The sequence below is a fragment of the Monopterus albus genome, unplaced genomic scaffold, assembly GCF_001952655.1.
Source record: "Monopterus albus unplaced genomic scaffold, M_albus_1.0 scaffold93.1, whole genome shotgun sequence".
NCBI lineage: Eukaryota > Metazoa > Chordata > Actinopteri > Synbranchiformes > Synbranchidae > Monopterus > Monopterus albus.
This window is the reverse complement of record NW_018127973.1, coordinates 103,912-124,521: the sequence shown is the minus strand read 5'-3', so window position 1 is coordinate 124,521 and position 20,610 is coordinate 103,912. Positions and strand designations below refer to the sequence as shown.

General features: G+C 41.5%; 1 protein-coding gene across 1 annotated transcript; it reads right to left on the bottom strand.

Moving 5' to 3' along the window:
* On the bottom strand, positions 1 to 18,699 carry LOC109964919 (zinc finger protein 436). Its single transcript, XM_020608532.1, has 2 exons — positions 18,522 to 18,699; positions 1 to 2,686 (listed from the first exon to the last, which is right to left on the bottom strand). Exon 2 carries the CDS (start codon positions 2,519 to 2,521, stop codon positions 605 to 607), a length of 1,917 nt encoding a protein of 638 aa, XP_020464188.1. The 5' UTR covers positions 2,522 to 2,686; positions 18,522 to 18,699; the 3' UTR covers positions 1 to 604.
* Positions 18,700 to 20,610: the final 1,911 nt, after the last annotated feature.

Here is a 20,610-nt window from a genome sequence, read left to right as displayed (position 1 = left end):
TCATTAAGTAACTTCTCTGTACAATTTTAATGGCACAATTAAAATTACATGGTGACAAAGACATCCTTTCAAAAAGGAAGATATAGCCTAAACATACAACACATTGCAGAAACTCTCAAAGTCAAATAAAAAAAAAAAATGCAGCAGTTTAACAAAAACAGCATGGGCCGACACTAAAAATACAATGAAAAGCAACACATGTATCATAACTTGTCAACAACTGATGCATCCTTTAAAGTTTTATCTACAACCATCGCCTGTAGGACATTAGGTTTAAACATGCATTTTACCCAAGTCAGGCACATGTTGTAATTGTGTCCTTTTTTATTTTAATTCTGAGAAAATGCAAAAGTTATTTGGCATGCTCCCCACCTAAGTCTTGTGGTCCGATTTCCATTGGTTTCAGATTTACCAGTAAACACGTGTTCTCTTCATAGCAACAAAAAATATATAAAAGTAGTTATTTAAAATAGCCATTACAAACAAAACTTTACATCAATTATCAACCTATACAATAATTAATATATCTACATTCAAAAGTTTAAAAAACTCCTGAGAGCTTGACTGTTTGCAATAAAAATGACTAATGGGTCTGACAGGATAGTTACCCATTGTCTTCTGAACCGTGAGAAGTCTGGTGCTGAAGAAATGTCTCCAAGCATGAGAAAGTCTCAGTGCACTCAGTGCATTCATAAAGAACCTCAGAAGAATTTCCTTTAACATTTTGGGTATGGTCCATATAGTCATCCTCTATGTCCTCTGCATTACCCTTTTCTAGGGCAGGGTCTCCACTGGTACCAGTGCCGAGAGATGTTCGTCCAATATCATCTGCTACTCCAGTAATTGGGTGATTTTGAAGGTGAAGCTCAAGGGATGCAGAATTCATGAATTGAGCTGGACACTGGGGGCACTTACTGGGTCCCTTTTTATGATAGCGCAAGTGCCGTTGGTACACACATAACAGCCCAAATCTCTTTCCACATTCCTGACACTTGTAGTTAACTCGGCCCACTTTTCCTGATTGTCCCCCCTTTGGAGCCTGTTCTGGTGATGTTGCTTGGTCATTGTCAGAAGGGCTCTTGGTTTTCTCATCAGGAGAGCTTGGGTTTTTCTCACCATTGAGAGAACTGGGGGTAGCTCCAGTTTGTGGAGTTGTATACAAGTGTTTCTTTTCCACTTCAGCTTTGTGGTACATGGCTACATGCCTTCTCAAATCACAGCGCTGTGGAAAATGTCTACCACAAAATACACATGTATGCATAGTGCCCTTATGGTATCTCATGTGCCGAGATAAACTACTTGAATGATTAAAGACACGATGACAGTGCTTGCAAGGATGCAGCTTGCCGTTTGGATTACTCCCTCGTCTACGCTTGCCTTTAGGTGGTATTCGTCGCTTAAAATTTCTTTGCGATTCTTGATTCAGTTGATCTATTTCCTCCTGTGTTTGATGTGTGAGATGATGCTCTTTTAGAGCGGCTAATTTTTGGAAACGATCCCCACATAAACCACATCTGTATGGTGTGAAACAGTATTCTGTATCAATCTCCCTGCTAGCATCCCTAAAGAATTCACTATCCCCATTAGTAAGATCAATAGATGTGCCATTGCTGTGGCAGTTTTCAAGTGGTGTAATTTCTAGGTTTTTAGAGTTTATTTCAGTTTCCACTTCAGATGTAAAAGTAGCATCAGGCTCCTTTCCTTTGCAATGGTACAGTGAATGTGTTTGAAAATCCGACATCCAGAAAAACATCAACTTACACTTCCTACAAGTAAAGGTTTTCTCAAACTTTTTTCCCTGCCTATTCTCTGACTTACCCAAAGCTGAAGCTTTGGGGGAGAAGTGATTTTCTTTTTGATGAGCATTCAGGGCATCCACTTTAAGGAATCGTTTACCACAGTAACTACAGCAGTGAAACCTGTCATTGGCATGGTCTTGAAGGTGTTTCTTAAGGTCCTGTCTACCTTCAAAGATCTTACAACACAAAGTACACTTGTAACCTCGCTCTGTGTTTCGATACTGCTGGTGACGATGTAAACTCTGTAGACTGTTAAATGATCTGCCACATATTTCACAACGACAATAACCCTGACGGGACTTTTCCAAGTTGAAGTCTGATGGCCTTTGCCTGAACATATCTCTATGAGGGGAAGGCTGTGGCCTTAGAGTTGGAGACACTGGTTTGACAGGGGATGGAAAATTCTGTGGCAGGACTCCAGGAGATACTGGTTTCACAAAAGAATGTGACTGCACCAAGCCATTCACAACTGTCAGTGTACCATTTTCTTGTAGCACATATTCTCTAGGGACTTCAAATCCATTGGATGAGCCATCAAAGGAAAATGACTCCAAAGGTCCATGAATGGTCATGTGGGCCAACACATTAGAGTACTGACTGAACCCATCACCACACTCAGTACAGATGAAGGTATTTGATTCTCCACCCAACTGTGGTGAAGTAACACTATTCAATGATTTCTGTTTTTCCATGATGATATTTTGTCCATGTGCTGGTGGCATCACTTTTCTGTCTGCAAGTACGAATAAAAAGACATCCAGACACCCACAAAACTGGTTTCCATGTGGGAATCAGTACGTCCCCTCTCTGCAGACTAGAATTAAAAAGATGTCCTTACAAGCTGTAGGTTGACTCCTCCGATATGATTTTCCATGTCGTATCCGCACCTGGCGGGGAAGAATTACAAAAACAAAATAATTATCAAATCACTGAAGCCCAGGTTTTGTTTTTAAAAATCTAAAATATACATGGTTACTTGGCAATTTCAAATGACCCAAGCCAGGTCAGGCAACACTGAAACATACAAATTGGCCACTAATACAGGTTTAACTGGCCTCACTGTGGATGGAAAGTGGTTTTATAGTAGCTTTACTGTGTTCACTGTCTACCAGATGCAAGTGTTTGACAATGCAAGATCTGTAATGGGTGGGCACTACCATATTAAAGTGCTCAAGCAAGACAACCACTGGGTGTTATGTTCAGTGTCTTTAACCATGTTTTATGTTAAAGTACATTTAATTTGCATCTTGAATATGTTGTCTATTGAGATTTAAAAAAAAAAAAAATCAACTGAGGAAATTTATTTAAAAAAATACAATTGATAGGTAGCAGAAAAAAGTCAGATGTTGGAGCTTCCAACTTACAATACCCCAAGCAAATTTTCTGGTGCCATTATATTTTCAAAACAGCCAGGAAGGAAATTTGCTTATTGATATAAACCACATAAAATGCTGATCTGTGCTCTCCCACAATAGCAGATATATTTTTTGGACAAGTATTGTCTTCAACTAAAAGCATGCATTCTATTTTCTATTTTAATGCCATTAAACCACCACAGTTGATAGCTGCTTATTTAAAAAAAAAAGTGCTGTGTCACAGACTTCCAAACACTTCAGAGGTTGCCTACTTCTGTGTTTCAAACTCGCTCTTCTGCTTATTTACTGAAATTCTGCGGGCACAATTTCAGTCCTCTTGGTTTATCACAGTACTTCTCCCAACCATAAGGAAGACCACAATTTGATACCCTGAACTGGCATTAGCACTAGCATTGATCTTAGTAAGACAATCAGTTACTGTCCATGACATAACTGGTCCACATTAGAAGCAGTTTCTTCAATGCATTCATGAATTCCAGTGTTTCTGCTCCCAGTTTAGTCACAGATAACTGCCAAACCACTTTTTGGAACCACAGAATTCCCTAGCCTTTGTTAAACAAAAACGATATGATTCCAATGAAGTGTATGCAGTAATGTAAGTAAGAACCAGTATTGGATACAAAGTTGAGGTATCAAAAGGTGTCCGTCAAAAAGTTGGGTTGGTGCATCCCTACTGGCCACTGTAAACTAGAAAGACTTCTGGGAATAGTAAGAATTGTTTTCAGTTCTCCCAATTTACAATTATCTAGCCTACTTAGAACATTCAGGGTATATGCAGGAATCAGACTTCAAATCAATACCCTTTAAGACATTTTTCAAGACCTCTGCAATAATTTTTAAAGACCTGAGGCCAGCGGAAAAAATCAACTGCTGTCACAGTAGCTTCAGCTGTGCTACCAAGTAGTGGTGTAGACAATTTAGAACAGAAATTTGTGACAGACAACTGCTATCTACATCTCATAGCAGATCTGTGACTAGCACTGTGCATATGGGTCCAGATAGCATTGATCCCCATAGGGGATACACACTGCTTTCTTACACAGCAAACAATATGCCTGCTGGTTGTTCCCAGTGATGGTCCTCAACCATGGCTCAAATTCATTGTCCTCCAACCACTTAGATTCCCACCATTACATTTGTTAGTTTATGTAAAGTCAGTTTATGCATAGAGTTGTTAAACCGACAGCTGTCAGTAGGCCTGCGAGTGCACAACATGCAACTATTTATGATTATTCATGGGGAAAAATAGCTACAAATAGCTTTCATATGTGGTCCTAAATCGGATACATATCCGATGTTTTGCAATGCGACTTCAGTCTGAACGGCCATGTCGCATTTCATGCGATTTTTATGTCACTGAAATGCGACAGACGTCACAATTCTGCGCTGGAGGAGGCGAGGCCATAAGCAATATTTGTGCTCTCCTCCTTCTTGATGTTCTTATTATTATTTCTTTATTTCGATTGCACATTAACTGGTACATTGCTACGCACATGCTATCACGAGCCGCATCCATTTTTATTTTCGCAAACAGTACGCTGCGTCTGACGTCACGTCCTCTTCTGCGCATGCAGGTCACCTCAGGGCCGTATACCGTTCACACATGAGACAGATGGCAGTCGCATTTAAATGACAGTGTGAACAACAGCGCAAAAAAAAAAAAAAATTCGGATTTCGGCAAAAAAATCTGATATGAGCATTAAGACCTGCAGTGTGAATGTAGTCTATGACATTTTAAAGACCTTACTTTTTACTAAACTGTGTCAAGGATAGCCAAGAGTTGGACAGCAGTGATAGCTGGAGACAGTACTATAAGCGTACAAAAGGAAACAAAGGTGACCGTAAATTATACCAAGAAGAAAGCCCAAGCAGGCCCATGAACCAGAATTCAGCACACCAGCAGCAATACATACTGCGATTAAGAAAAGGATGAACTTTTCTGTGAATAAGGGAAGTTAGCAGACACATCCACACAAAAGAGGAACTGCAGGTAGAGATGTGTGTCTCTGTAAGAAGGGGGGTGCTGCTGCTGAGTTTATTAAGAAGGAAATATAATGGCTTCATGCATAAAGTAAAGATTTGATTAATCAGTGAATCAATGTTTAATCAAGTAATTTTGTATTAAAAATAATATAGTGATCAATGTTTTAAATTCAGTGCACTGACAGGTTTGTGTGAGTGTGCAATTCTTGAGCCTTAGATGTTATGAGATTATTGTAATTTGATCAGATGCGAGATTCTGGCATTTTTATCAGCCATTAGAATGATTTGTTTTTGAGAAAAGAGAAGTAGACAATGCTGAATCACAGTGGATGGAGGCCAATTACAAGCAGTGTACAATCTTGGTAGTAAAAGATACACAACAGTTCTGAAAAACAAGAATTTGCATGCTGAAAGCCGTGGTAGCCGTGGAGAGGACAAAGCCTATGTGACAAGAAGCCTACATAAACCATGGAAAAAGAGGAACGAGATCTTTTCACAGTTGCTGCCAGAAGCTCTGTCTGGTTGTTTTTCCAAGTTCCAGAAGACCAAGAAACTACCGAGAAGCAAGCTGGGAGGACACCTTAATTGTGGCTTCCCCCCTACAGGCCACCCTGGCCTGTGGGGGAGGGAGGGATGGAAAGAAGCCAGAGCAGCTAGCTAGAGTGGATTCAACATTGGAGACATTCTACATAATCATGGATTCGATGTAGAAATTCTTCTACTTAAACACAGATTCAGCAGAGGATGCATGTCATGTTGTTGGTCTGTTTTTTAGAGTTTCAGAAGACCAGGGGACTGTTTAGAGCCACTGCCTAGAGCAGGAAGTCAATGATGGATGCTTGGACTGTTCAATAAATTCCAAAATTCAGGAAGGAAAATCCTGAGTCCCTGCCGGGAGGGGATCATCGAGGGACAAATAATTGTTAAAAATCAACAACCACCAACTTGAACCAACCATTTCCTGGTGGTCAGTGAGAGATTGACTTTTATTCAGTGAAGGAGAACTACAATCATTTTAATCAGTATAATGGCTTAGATTAATGATATGAAACAGTAACTGTTGATTTATTGAGTCGTAAGCTAATCAACCAAGGATTGTTGGTGATTTTGATATTTTGCCTCATTGCTTACTGCCATGTTGTAAGTCTCTTTAAATCTATATAAATCTATTTAGAGAGGGGTGTTCTATTTAATAGAACACCGTTTCTCCAACCAAAGGTGTTCTATTAAATAGAACACCCCTCTCTAAATAGGGATGGTGGACTCAGACACAAGTTGTCATCCATCTTCAACTCTGTTATGAAATCTCTACCCAACATTTCCATCCCAATTCACACCAGGACAATAGGCGTCGGTCCACATGTGAAGGTTCGAAGACAGGTAATGACTCTCTCCCTTGCCCCTCCTCCCACTGTCACGGAAGTTTCTCAACATCTCACAGCTCCTGAAGCAGTCACCACCCACCAGCCCCCTCCGCCTCACGGCAGACCAGGTCAGGGAGGAGTTAAGGCCAGGAAGGCCACAGGGTCCTCAGGGAGTGTGCAAACCAGCTCAGTGAGGTGGTCCTCTACATGTTTAACCCGAGTCTTAGCCTGGAGAGAGTCCCAGCCCTATGGAAGACATCCTGTGTTGTCCCGGTTCCCAAAATACCTCATCCTAAGGAGCCGAACCATTACAGCCCCATTGCCCTGACCTCCCACCTGATGAAGACCATGGAGAGGATTGTCCTCAGCCACCTCCGTGCCCAGGTGAGCTCGGCGCTGGACCCACTGCAGTTTGCATAATGTCCTGGCATCAGGGTTGATGACGCCATTATCTACATGCTGCATCGAGCCATATCTCATCTGGAGTCCCCCAGAAGCATGGTGAGGGTCATGTTCTTCGACTTCTGAAGTGCTTTCAACACAATCCAGTCGTCACTGCTGAGGGGGAAGTTGGAGGGGGCAGGTGTGGACCAACACCTGTTTGCATGGACCATTAATTACCTCACAAACAGACCTCAATTTGTCAGGCTGCGTGACTGTGTCGGACGTGGTGGTCTGCAGCATGGGGGCGCCCCAGGGGATGGTGCTTTCCCCCTTTCTGTTCACTGTCTACATGTCAGACTTCAAGTACAACTCCCCCCACTGTCACCTACAAAAGTTCTCTGATGACTCCACCACTGTTGGATGTGTATCAGGGGGATGAGTGGGAATATAGGGGGGATGTTACTGACTTTGTGAAGTGGTGTGAGGAAAATCAACTGGTCCTGAACACCAGTAAGACTAAAGAGATAGTGACTGACCCCTGGCGGAAATCACCAGCACTCACTCCACCTCAACAATAAAATGGATTGGACTGAAAACACTGATGCCCTGTACAAGAAGGGCCAGAGCCGCCTACACTTGTTGAGGAGACTGAGGTCCTTTGGTGTGTGGGGGGCACTCCTTCGGACTTTTTATGATACTACAGAAAGAGACTAAAGAAGCTGGTCAAGAGAGCTGGGTCTGTCCTGGGCTACCCCCTGGATTCCATCGAGCAGGTGGCGGACAGAAGGATGCTGGTAAAACTAACCATCCATCCATCATGCACGACACCTCCCATCCCCTGCACCACACAGTAGAGGCTTTGAAGAGTTCCTTTAGTGCAAGACTGTTACATCCCCACTGTAAGAAGGAGCGTTACCCTAGGTCATTCCTCCCCACAGCAATCAGACTGTACAATACATGACTGCAGGGATAAGCTAGGTGAAAGTATGAGGGACTATGTAATAGTCAACTGAGGTGCAATACTCAAATCCTGGGGTAAAATGCATGGCTAATATGCACATATGTAAATTCTGTTCTTGATTGTTCAAATACTTGATTCTGTCTATTTTTGAGTACTTGGAATTTATTTATTGGGATGTGTGTGCGGTGCTTGTTCTCATGGTAGTTGTGTCTCCCAGGTGGCTTGTGGCAAACTTTAAACGACACTTTTTATGGCTATCTTTAAGAAATGGCTTTCTTCTTGCCACTCTTCCATAAAGGCCAGATTTGTGCAGTATATGACTGATTGTTGTCCTATGGACAGAGTCTCCCACCTCAGCTGTAGATCTCTGCAGTTCATCCAGAGTGATCATGGGCCTCTTGGCTGCATCTCTGATCAGTCTTCTCCTTGTATGAGCTGAAAGTTTAGAGGGACGGCCAGGTCTTGGTAGATTTGCAGTGGTCTGATACTCCTTCCATTTCAATATTATCGCTTGCACAGTGCTCCGTGGGATGTTTAAAGCTTGGGAAATCTTTTTGTATCCAAATCCGGCTTTGTGTGGTGCTTGTTCTCATGGTGTTATGCTGTCTGTTCTCTATTGCTGCTTGAGGTACTGAAATTTGTTTGTCAAGATATGTGTGTGGTGTTTGTTTCTCATGGTGTTATGTTTGTTCTCCATTGCTGCTAAAACACTGAAATTTCCCCATTGAGGGATCAATAAAGTACCTACCTACCTACCTCTCACCGATACTGGACCCCTAACAACTCGTCGTTAGAGGACATTTTTGGCTGTTGAAGGACTGAAAAACCACCCAGTGGGATAAATATCTCTTGCTCACCCCCAGTCAGACAGAACTGATGAAGCCTCTTGGATGAGAGGTGAAACATTTTCTACCTAAAACTACCTCTGCCTTCTAAGTTTTTCAGCATACTACAACCTGGATGACTGAGAATTTGCACAGATTTGTAGGAAAAGACACTTCACTATCACAGCCCCTAGAGGAATGTCCAGACAAGAGGAGCTTGTGCCAGCAACCCATGGAGGGAAGTGCCTGCCTAGACATTTGTGTGTCAGGGCAGAAGATGAAGAGGAGGTGCCTGGACACCTCCCCTGCGCAGTGCTGAACTGAAGGCCCCTGCCTGTTGACTGCCAAGTGGGTTTGCACGAGGGGTGCGAAGGTCATGAGGACCAATCAGCAAAAGTGGGATGCAGGTCTTCACAGGGGTAGACCTCAGGACCTGTGGGTAAAACAGCCGTTTACCCGTATGAGACCCTAGTGGGATTGGTCTAACCTTTAGCTGCCACTGGCCATGGAGGAGAACAGGATTGATCCAACCTGGAGCAGCTGATGGTGATCCTCATACGTCAACCTCAGAAGAAGAGAGGATCGACCACATGGGATGAAATTGATCCAGATGTTCAATATACCCTGCAGCAGTATGGGGTGATGAAGGAAGAATATGAATGCTGTGGTGAAGATCAGAAATGAAGGAGGGGAAGTTGTTGCCCTTTGGAGCTACGTGCTGTCATCAGTTGAGAAGTATGAAAGAGGAAAAGGAATTAATTTTATTTGAACATTTGGCTCAGCAATGGATCTGACCCCATTGGGGGATTCAAAGAACTAAGGATGGGCGTTGACCTTGAGGTGGTGCATCAGAAAGCACATACATCACAGGAGAGACCCTGCCAAGGTAACATGGAGGTGGACCAATACACTCAGGCATGTAGGGTATTATTGGTCAGCTTCAGGGAGTGGGGGGACACTCCAAGAGGAAAGGGGGTCCCTATTGATTGTGTGGCTGAAGCTGGGAAAGCAGTCCATGAGGTCAGAGGTCATGCTGGAATGCTTGCCACAGCTCTGGACTTCTGCAGAAACAAGTACAAGTAGCACTGAAGACACGTGAAGCATGTGGATGGCAAAACACCAGGAAAAAGGGTGTCTGGTGGTGAAGCGAGCCACAGGCCCGATTAGACAACGGATAGCCAAAAATGCAAATGAAAACAGTTGGAGCACTGTAGCCCTAGCTCTAAATTACAGACATCAGGAAGGTAACCTATCACTGGCCAAAGAGTTGAACCGCAGATCCTTCTGGACCAATGAGGTTTTAGAGAGGAAACTCCACCCCTGGCTACCCCATCTCTTTTGGTCAGGAGGTGTGGCAGCATATCCTATGTATGATTGACAAGATGAAGTTATTGAGATTTTGGACTTCAACACAGTAGGGTTGAAGGTCAGAGCGGTCCAAGAAGTGTTGCAGCTGAAGCAAATACCTATCTGAAAGTAACCAGAAGTTAAACAGCATGACCATAAGTTGCACAGGTGCCGCCTTGGATATGAGTAGCCAATATCCAGGGTGTGATTATCCTAGAAGAGGACACAAATGAGAACTATAACAGGAGTGGCCGAAGGACAGTCTGCTCCAGATGAATAAGAAAAGCATGTTTCAGTAACTCTGGAGGCATTTGAAAATAAAAACCCGATGTAATAATGCCCAACATGAGATAGGAGAGACCCCTTAAGAGGGAGAACCCCTGAAATAATTGGATTGAGGACTTGGAATCAAAGTCACCTTAAACTCAAAGCCAAAACAGATAAAAAGAGGAAGATGCAAGGTATTACCTGACCCAGGATATGAGAGTGAAGAGGAGAGGTCCAAGCATGAATAAGTCTGCCTGGATGCAAAATAGAATCCCAGCTATCCCTGTGTCCAGGGAGGGGGGTGTCAAGGATAGCCAAGAGTTGGACAGCAGTGATAGCTGGAGACAGTACTATAAGCCTACAGAAGAAAACAAAGGTAATCATAAATTATACCAAGAAGAAAGCCCAAGCAGGCCCCTGAACCAGACTTCAGTACACCAGCAGCAATACTGCAGTTAAGAAAAGGAGGAACTCTTCTGTGAATAAGGGAAGTTAGCAGACACACTCACACAAAAGAGGAACTGCAGGCAGAGATGTGTGTGTCCGTAACAATAGGGGGGAAAAAAAGGAGCCCCTGAGTTTATCTAAAATACTTTAAATTAGTCAGCTATTTACTCATTGCATCATATATACTATAATTTCAGTGTTCTATTTTGGGGAAATTAAGCAATGAGAGCTAAATACTATGCAATGCAAACATGGTCATACACTGATCAGGCATAACATTATGACCGCCTGCCTAATACTGTCTACATAGGAGTCAATGTGGCAGTTGGTTGGTACTTGTGTCACTCTGCATCTTCTGTGATTCCAGTTGCTTCCACAGCTTTACTCTTAGGAAGGGCACAGATGTGTCTACAATTCAGTGAAAAACTTACGTGAAAGGAGTGAAAACTGTGGTCGTGAAGACGAGTTAGAATTTTTTAAACAAATTCAGCAGCCTCACCACTCTGTGTGATACCACCACAACAGCCTCTGACTGTTTCTTTTCATAAAGACCAATGTACAGTATTTCTCATTTTCAACCATTTTAACAAAGATTCAAATACATTTTAATTTTTTGAAAAGTATAAATAGAAGTTAAATGTTTAATGTACAGTAGATCAACCTCATCATCAGCGAGCCATGGGCATCCATGACCCTGTCACCATTTCACCATCTGTCCTTACTTAGACACTGTTGGTAGGTACTGACCACTGCAGACCAACAACACTGTGAGAGATGCTCTGACCCAGTCATCTCACCATCACAGTTTGGCCCTTGTCAAAGTCACTCAGATCCTTACACTTTTCCATTTTTCCTGCTTCCAACACATCAACTTTGAGGACTGAATGTTCACTTGCTGCCTAATATACCCCACACACAAGGTGCCACTGTAACAGATAGTGTTATTCATGTCACCTGCCAGTGGTCATAATGTTATGGCTGATCGGTGTAAGTGGCCAGTGTCATGGCTTTTATGGGTTATTTCAGAAAAACTCGACACTTCTTCAAAGAACCAGAGTATACTGGTTCCTTTAACTGCAGGCTGTTATTGTTTGGGAGGATTTGGGGTCTTGTCCATAATTAATGACATGTAAGAGGGAGGTCTGCATGGAATTCTGTTCGCAGGTTCATGGTAGTCAATTACCTGAGTGAATATCTCAAAAACCAAAAACCTAAAGCAGTGTTTGCAGCTTTAATATGTTTCAAATATGCCACCTTAGCGTGAGAGGTTCAGCTATGATCCTATATGTTAGCATATTGTGGCTTTCATACAACTGATTTATTACCTTTTTAATACTTTTTAAGATGTGGACTCCATGACATTGAACTTGCATGCATTAGTGATACAACACAATCTGTCCCTGTACAGTAAGCTGGGGCAGCATTCCTTTGCATGAAGGAACCAAGTTAATGTGCAGGATCTAATCATCATCCCAATATACACTGTTGACCTGGTCATAAAACTGTTTTGATGGCTGAGCAAGTTCATTCACTACAGACTCCCTGCTAGGATGAATGTGCTACCTGTACAAAACTTGATATATGCAATGATTCCACTCCTCCATCTCTTCTCTAATAAGGTTTTTCAAATTACATGGTCCTACCAAAACGCCAAACTGGGTAACGCTTGTCACGGGTTCGTTTCCACCTCCCTCCATCTGCTTTGGAGGCCTGTTCTGGGAGCTAAATTTCAGCACCCCTCATAAGGCAGTACTAAAATCAAGTTCCAAGATTGCAAAGGAAGGAGGGGGTAGATGTGGGCAAAACTGTTGCCAGTGATTGGTTAAATGTCTGCGTTTTCCCACCTCAACTATTAGATTACAAGAACAGTGTGTAAACACACAGGTTAATAGGTAAAATGAGGACTTCTTGATTTAGAAGTAAAATGGCGACATCAGCAAGTGGACCGTGGAGAAAGCAGTGAACACATCCCATTTCTGCAAGTTTGCATTCTGCCTGTTCAAAAGGTGTTTGATTAACTGCTCATACAGTCTGTTACTGGCAAATTTTTGCACTATAGAGTCATCCATCACATCCTGTGCCCTTCCTCTGCTGTGTGTGAGAAAGAGGAGTACAGCAACAAAGTGAAACTACAACGAAAAAGCAAAGAAAGACAGTTTTAATGCAGCTGGTAAAAAATGAGTTAGAAATTCATCAGGCCTCACTATTGGGGCCTTGACCTCGAGTCTTGTAGCTGTAGAGGTTTTCCATTCTCACCACAACATCACACTGCCACCCTGCTGCACTTCTTGCAATACAAAACGGATGTTAGTGAAGTTACTGCCATTTCTAAATACATTTTTAACACATCCCACCTGTTGGTTGAGCTCCACACTGGGCTGGTTTAGTAACAGCTCCACGACATCTGAGAAAGGAAAACCAAGAAAAGTCTGAGTGATGGACTGAAGAACATTCTATGACATGTGCATAACAGTCATGAAGAGGCACAGAAAAAGGAGCTTTGCCTTTCAGCTCAGCTTCTTGTTCTTCACCACGACAGACCGGTACATTGACCGCATCACTGCAGAAGCTGCACCCATCCGCCTGTCAATCTCCCATTCCATCCTTCCCTCACTCGTGAACAAGACCCCAAGATACTTTAACTCCTCCACTTGAGGCAGGAGCTCTCTACCAACCTGAAGGGAACAAGCCACCCTTTTCTGACTAAGAACAGCCTGCAAAGGCCTCTTAAATCTTCTAACCTTTTGTTGTTGGTTGTTCCTAGATCTCGGCTTAAATCTGCTGGCGATGAAAAAATATTTATTCACTCAAGTGCTAAATACCGGCTCCACATAGGGCCTCCTGCTTTGTTCCATTTGTTCTCGTTTTCTATATGTTATGTTCATTTGTTGTTTTGCGCTAATGTGATTGTCTGTCAATGGGTGTTTTATTGCTTTGTGTCATTTTTATTTTTAATTGATAAGTAAAATATCTAAAAATATTGTCCAAACAAATAAAATAAAAAAAACTGTAATCTGTCAACATGCCTCTGACAAAAACAGCCATAGCTGGAGAGATTGTTTTCATGTTGTCTGCCATCTATCTTTTCCATTCTTGTGAACACAATATATCAGGAATTCCTTGAGGGAATCTCTTCAAACTTAGCACAAAGGTCCACTTGGACTTGGGGATGAACTGATTTTTGTGGTCAGAGATCAAATGTCGAGGGCACTGTGACCTGGGTGGCAGAGGCAAATACTATGAGGTATAATTCTAGTTTACAAATACAGTCAGACACTGAGTACTCTGTAGAAGCCCCTTTACCAGAAATCAGAGCTTCTAGTCTTCTTGGGCAAGGCTCCACATGCTTTGCACAACTGGATTTGGGCAGTTTCCGATTCTTTGTGGCAGATCCTATTAGACTGGATGGGAAGGGTCTGAACTCCCATATTCAGGTCTCTCTACATATGTACTATAGGGCTTAAGTCTGTTCTTTGGCTGGAGCAGGGTTTCTTAGTATCTGGTTGCATTCATTATTCCCTCAACTCAAACCCTATCCCTGCTGCCGCTATTATGCTTCAAACTCTCATTATGCTTCATGGTGATGACATGGTGACATATCCAAATCCCTTGCTATCTTTTGTCGAGGCTCATTGTTCTTAAACATTTCAATAATTTTCTCATGCATATGTTGGCAACCTGGTGATACTCAGCCCATCTTTGCTCCTAAAGGGCTCAGCCTTTCCTGGATGCCACTTTTGTACCAAATCAGCTCACATTATTCATCTCATTGATAATAAATTAGAACAACAGGAACAAGAACAGAAAGACCTGGTTAGACTCCAGACACAAGTGGCTAAGGCACAATTGCAGGAAATGAGAGACAAAGCCCCCAAGATATCAGTACAGCAAGAGAAAGCGTGGCCGCTTCAATAAAAAAATATGGCCCACGCAGACATGATTGCTGTTATCAATATGGTGGACTAGGACACTGGGCAAAGCATTGTAATGCCCGGCCAGCCTCACAATATTCACAAACAACAGGAGGAGTTCCCCAGTATGATTATAATGTCTACCCTCCTCCACCACCTGGGCAACATCAGGCCCCAGGAGCCAACCCAATGCCCCAATAGGGGTGCCCAGAACAAACAGCAGGGCAGCAGGATGTATTTCGTTGTTTCTTTTGAAAAGACCGGCTATGTGAATACCGCTCTTTTTCAAAAAGGGGGGAAGTAAGTGGGAGCACAGAAAGTAAGGTTTTAATGTGTTACAGCTCCAGACTTGACAATGTAGAGGTGAGCCATCCTACATGTGTCAGACATGAGGCTGCAATCAGATGCAGAGGACACCAAAAGGGAGATGGAAGAAGAAACAGAGGTAACAATGCAGCTGATTTGACCGCTAAAACTGTAGCTGGCTAACCTGTATATACTGTACATAGACAAATGATTCAGAAGCCGGATCTCTGTGGGAGCTCTGTCTCTCTGATCCCAGTGCCGTAATGACTTCACTGTGCCCAGACTTTGAGTAAACTTCCTGTTGATTTTAAACAGTCCTCTTCTGTCTTCACTTCTCGCGCTTTCAATAAAAGAACTGGGTAATATCTAACACTAACTATGCCACTCACAATTCATGAATGTACATTACACACACCAAAGATACTTGAGGAAGAGCTCATGCCAAAGGAGATGTCAGAAAACTATGGCACAATATGTGGCTAACCAGCTACAGCTTCCACTGGTATTCTCTCACAACAATCTCCAGATGCTATAGCTGAAGTCAGAACAACTGCATACACTTGCAAACTAGCAATTTAGCTCAATGTCCCAGGAATAGTTGAGTTAGAAAACTGATTAATGTGACACAAGTATTTCCTAATGTAACGTTACCACAAAGATTAGCCTACCTAATTGAAAATTGTTATGGTCACTATGATATTGTTCAGTGGCACATAGCAAAAGATTTACCCACCTGTCCAGCAGAAAAAGAGCAACCTCCGCGTCTATCTGCATCCCTTCCTGAAGCTATCTCCATCTTTGGAAGGCAGCACATAGCTACGTTTATACGGGTCTCCGACCTTGCCTGATTAACATTACAGTCCTTTTTATTTATCTATTTTTTTTGTAATGTTGATATGAGTATGTGATGGGGAGTCCCAGCTGAATAGTGGACTAAATACCAAGAAGAAAACCAAACATTTGTCCATGTATTTCAAAGAGCCTTCTATGTTGCTAGAAGCAAATTCTTACACATAACAAGGCACAACTAGTGTACTTATCAACACAAAGCATTATGCCAGGAAAAAAAACTAGTGGAGCTTGTTCCAGATCACAGTGCAGCATTATGTAACACAACTCAATGAACAAATTATGAGAAAGTGAAGTTTAACTTACAGTCAGATTATTATTTTACCTAGTAATTCATGTAAAACTTAATACCTCAACAACAACCTAGTTAGAGATGGTAAGAATTACAGATACATATTCTCAAAATGTCAGTAAGAGAAAACAGAAAAATATACAGCCACAGATCCAAACAAAAATCTGAGTGAAACTTAACAAAGACAGTGCAATAAGCAAAAACTGGCCTTGCACCTGTTGAGGTAGTGGGAGCATCAATATGCTATGTTTCCTTAAGAGTTACAAAAAATGATTAAAATTTTTTTTTTTATTAATGATTTGTTGATAGATTAACTTCTGAAAGTTTAAAATTTGACAAATCCAACTGGGGCTACTTGACAAGCAAATTATATTTTGTGAAATGCACAAGAATGCAAAGAAATAAGCAAAACAGGGCCAGATTTATATATCATAAAAATATGTTGAGGGAATTTCACATAGCACAATGTATAGCAGATTTCACCAATGCAGCAGACATTCAAAAAAAGCAATTGTGTGATTTAAGAAATGGGGGGCCAGTGTCCCAGTAGAGCTTTGTCTAGCAACATCCTTGTCACCAATAATAATAATAATAATAATAATAACAACAACAATATGAAATGTTGCTATTCCTTTGTTTACAGAGTGGGCGTGCAGCAGGCAACCCCAGTAACCCACAAATCCACGTGATACATTTCTTTATGTTTACAGAAGGCTATGGCTACACTATGTTTTTTTATGTTTATGCACACACAATGCATAGTGATGCTAATAATTATTTGTGGTTTTCAAAATCAAACCTTAAATATTTCTGTTAGTGTAAGTACTTTTTCAACAACAACATTTTCAACACATCAACAGTACCATGATAATATTAATAACAGTGATAATTTTGGTCATTATAATCGTGACGTTACATTTTCATACCATTACATCTCTATTGTACTCCTGGACTCTGAAAGGACACATCCAGTTAATGTCCTCAGTCACATAACCACTACTACTTTCTTCTGTTAGGTATTTTTAGTCAGATAGAAATTGGATAGATACTTTATGTATTAGAAATATTTAGTGGAGATGGGATGTCTAGTTAGACTGTTAAATGCTTAGGCATGCTTATGAGTTTCTGCAGGGTACATCTGGTCAAGGATAACTAGAGAGAAAAGTTGATGACTGTCAGCAGACAGCAACAGACACACACATTCACACATTGATTTACTTCATGTTTTGACTATTGTTATGGCCAGCTGCAAAGCTGGCAACAGAGACGTCTCGGTTGACGTTTCTGTGTAGTATGGGGCTAGCCTAACCGAAGAGATATAATGTATAGGCCTGGTGGGTTCAGAGTCTTTCATCTTACATCTGCCTGTGTGCAGTTTGGAGGTGCAAGATACCTGAGCGTGTAATGTTAATTTTACCTGTGATCCTTTGAATAAATCAGCACTGTTTTGAAGTTACTGGGACTGCCTCGTCTCTCAGAGTCAGTATGGTAAAAAGTACTGGGTACAACACTTCTAATGTTAAAAAAGTAAATAATAATAATAATAATAAAAACAGGGCTGATCAAGATATCACCTATATACAACCTGCGGCACTCTGTAGAAACAATGGATTTGCCACCCCCATGGTACTGCGAGCAAATGAACCGTCAAGTGCATATACACAGTGGCTAGCAGCTTCAATTAATGCTCTGATAGTCAGTGAAAAGCACAAACTTTAATGGAACTGTGAGAATGGACAGATCAGAAATTAGTTTTGCAATTGTTTTATAGGAACAGGAATTTTGTTGTGCAGTAGTTACTTGATTCCCACCTTTAATTAGCAGCACATATGTCCCTATTACTGCTACCCAAAAATATTCTTTTTTTTTTTTTTTTGAACAATGTAGAAGGGGCATGATGAAGGTTGGGGGTGCGGCTGCATTACAGACAAATCCAGGTAGTGGTTTGCGTTTTTACCTTCTGTAAGTAGCTTCCTCTTTATTCTTTGTTAGAGTATGAATTTCTGTGCCACTGTTACAGAATTTTCTCTATTGTCTTTTTTCACAGTATCACATAAACAATCCAGTATGTTTCTATGGCACATTTAAGCCGCCAGGAGGCGACTGAACCCTTCACCTACAGACATCTATTGTATTTAGGCAGCTAGTTAGCGTTAGCCCCTTTCCAATCCAACATTAAAGTGAAAGGAATACGCACGGTCTCAGATATAAACATACAGAAAGGATTGACCTAAGAGCAGCCCAAAATCCTGTTTCAACCTAATGTTAAGTTGTAGGTAATACTGTGGTCAGACGAGAGCTAATGGTAGCTGCTGCTATCTAACGCTACATAGCAATGGGAGAACAGTAGGTATTTATATATAAGACGGCATTTAGATATCGAGCTTGAACAGTCAACAAAAATGACTTACCATAAAAGCTGTTACATCCCAGAATGCAGTGAAACTCATTTGCTGCGTCCTAATACCGATCTGTAGCCGATGACTGCTGCAGACCTTGGGCCAGGGATGTGTCTTCCGAGCCTTCTGAAGATGGTAACGACTGTGACGCCATGGCGCACGCTCCTCACGTTGATGACGTTTTCTAAAATGCAAAGCGCTCATAAAATGTATCTGTACACCACATAACTTAGTATATTATTTTAAAGCCCCCGTAAGACGCACATATGAAAAATATACTTAATTTCCTTCTAAAGTTTGCTGTCTTTTTGCCTGTATGCAAAAAAGTTACCGCTGCTGGTCAATTAATATTATGAAGAAAGTGTATAATAATACTAATAATAATTTGACTGTAAACATCTTGAGTTATATTCTGTATTTAAAGTGTATTTAATTGTGGAAAATAATGATAGCAACAAAAACTGCATTAACAATCATCCTTTATGCTAAACAAATCAAGCCAGATACAGTAGAATGACACTTTTATTCACAGGTTTGTGTTACATGTTACAATATTCATATCCATAACCTTACATGCCAAATAAGTGTGTCATTCCTTTTTTGTGTGGTTGTGATGGTTAATGAATAATAGACACCTAAGCCAAATAAAATATATAGCTGCTACATTACAAACCACAAACTGTGAATAACTTCCATGTTTACAATAAATTAAACATGTTAATCAAAGTGGAATAAAATTCAGGTGAATCTATGGTGTCACCACACAGAAGGCAACCAAGTAAATTGTTGGCATCCAGGTGCTCAGTGAAGTATAAGAAATATACAGTCTGGAATGTTTTATGTGGTGAAAATGACCATACAGACCAGAAGAGCTAAATTACAATACAAGGCCTACAGCTAAAAAAGAAGCAGCTCAACCAACAGAGGCCTATGAGGACTGCATACAGCTGGGGTGAGTTGGATGGTTGTAGTCTGTTTATGCAGCAGTTCAGAAATAATACTTTATAATGAAGGTTCTATATTTGGTAAATCTGCTCCACACATGTACATCCTGCGCCAGCTCAGGAGGTTCGACCTGCCCCAGGAGTTGCTGATACAGTTCTACAAAGGAATCATCAAGTCTGTTCTCTGCACCTCCATCACTGTCTGGTTTGGCACTGCAACCAAACAGGACAGGAAGAGACTCCAGCAGACAGTCAGGACTGCAGAAAAGATCATCGGTGCAAGCCTGCCCTCCATGGAGGACCTATACACCTCATGGGTCAAAAGGAGGGTGGAGAAGATTTCTGCAGACTCCTCACATCCTGGACACAAACTGTTTGAATTCCTCCCCTCTAGATGGCGCTACAGGTCACTGTGCACCAAGACAACCAGTCACAAGGACAGTTTCTCCTTCCTGAGCTGTCATTCTGATCAACACTTAACTCACAACAGTATGACCGGTCAGTAACCCTCAGTGCAATACCTGTAAATGTACATTGTACATATAAATCCGTCAAATGCATCTAGACTGTGTACATATATGTACAGGTCTCTATTAACCTCTAGAGTCCCTGCGTCCTCATATGAGGACCGCACAGCTTGGGTTTCCAAAGCTCAGGACTCTAGAGGTTAATAAATACTTTATTTTTATCTCATTTCCTAATACACATTTCTTTTTTTGTTTGCACATTACTTACTTCTTTACTTTCTGTTCTTTCAGCCTTATATTGTTTACTTGCTCTTTGCTCTTGCCTTACATAAGGATATGTACATACATATTGAGAGCTGCTGTACCAGAGTCAAATTCCTCGTGTGTCTAACACACCTGGCCAATTAAGCTGATTCTGCAGTATCAATAGTATTAAAAATATAAACAGTATCCTCAAAGCATTTCACTCAGTTTTTCTCATGACACATTTAACAAAACTAACGCTGTGTGAATAAAACAACACAAAATTTGCAAAAGACTGGACAAGACCAGTGGTATTGTTTTATGTTTCATATCAGACCCTGCTAGACAGCTATTAGCTACACTGTTGTCCAGAACCTCTGCTCTCTGCTAAGTCTTCGCCTCCGTGTCTCATCTTTTGTCAGATATTGTGCAACAGCCAGCAGCCGC

Excerpts from the sequence above, each read along its gene's own strand:
- LOC109964919 (XM_020608532.1), bottom strand. The coding sequence starts at position 2,521 with ATGCCACCAGCACATGGACAAAATATCATCATGGAAAAACAGAAATCA.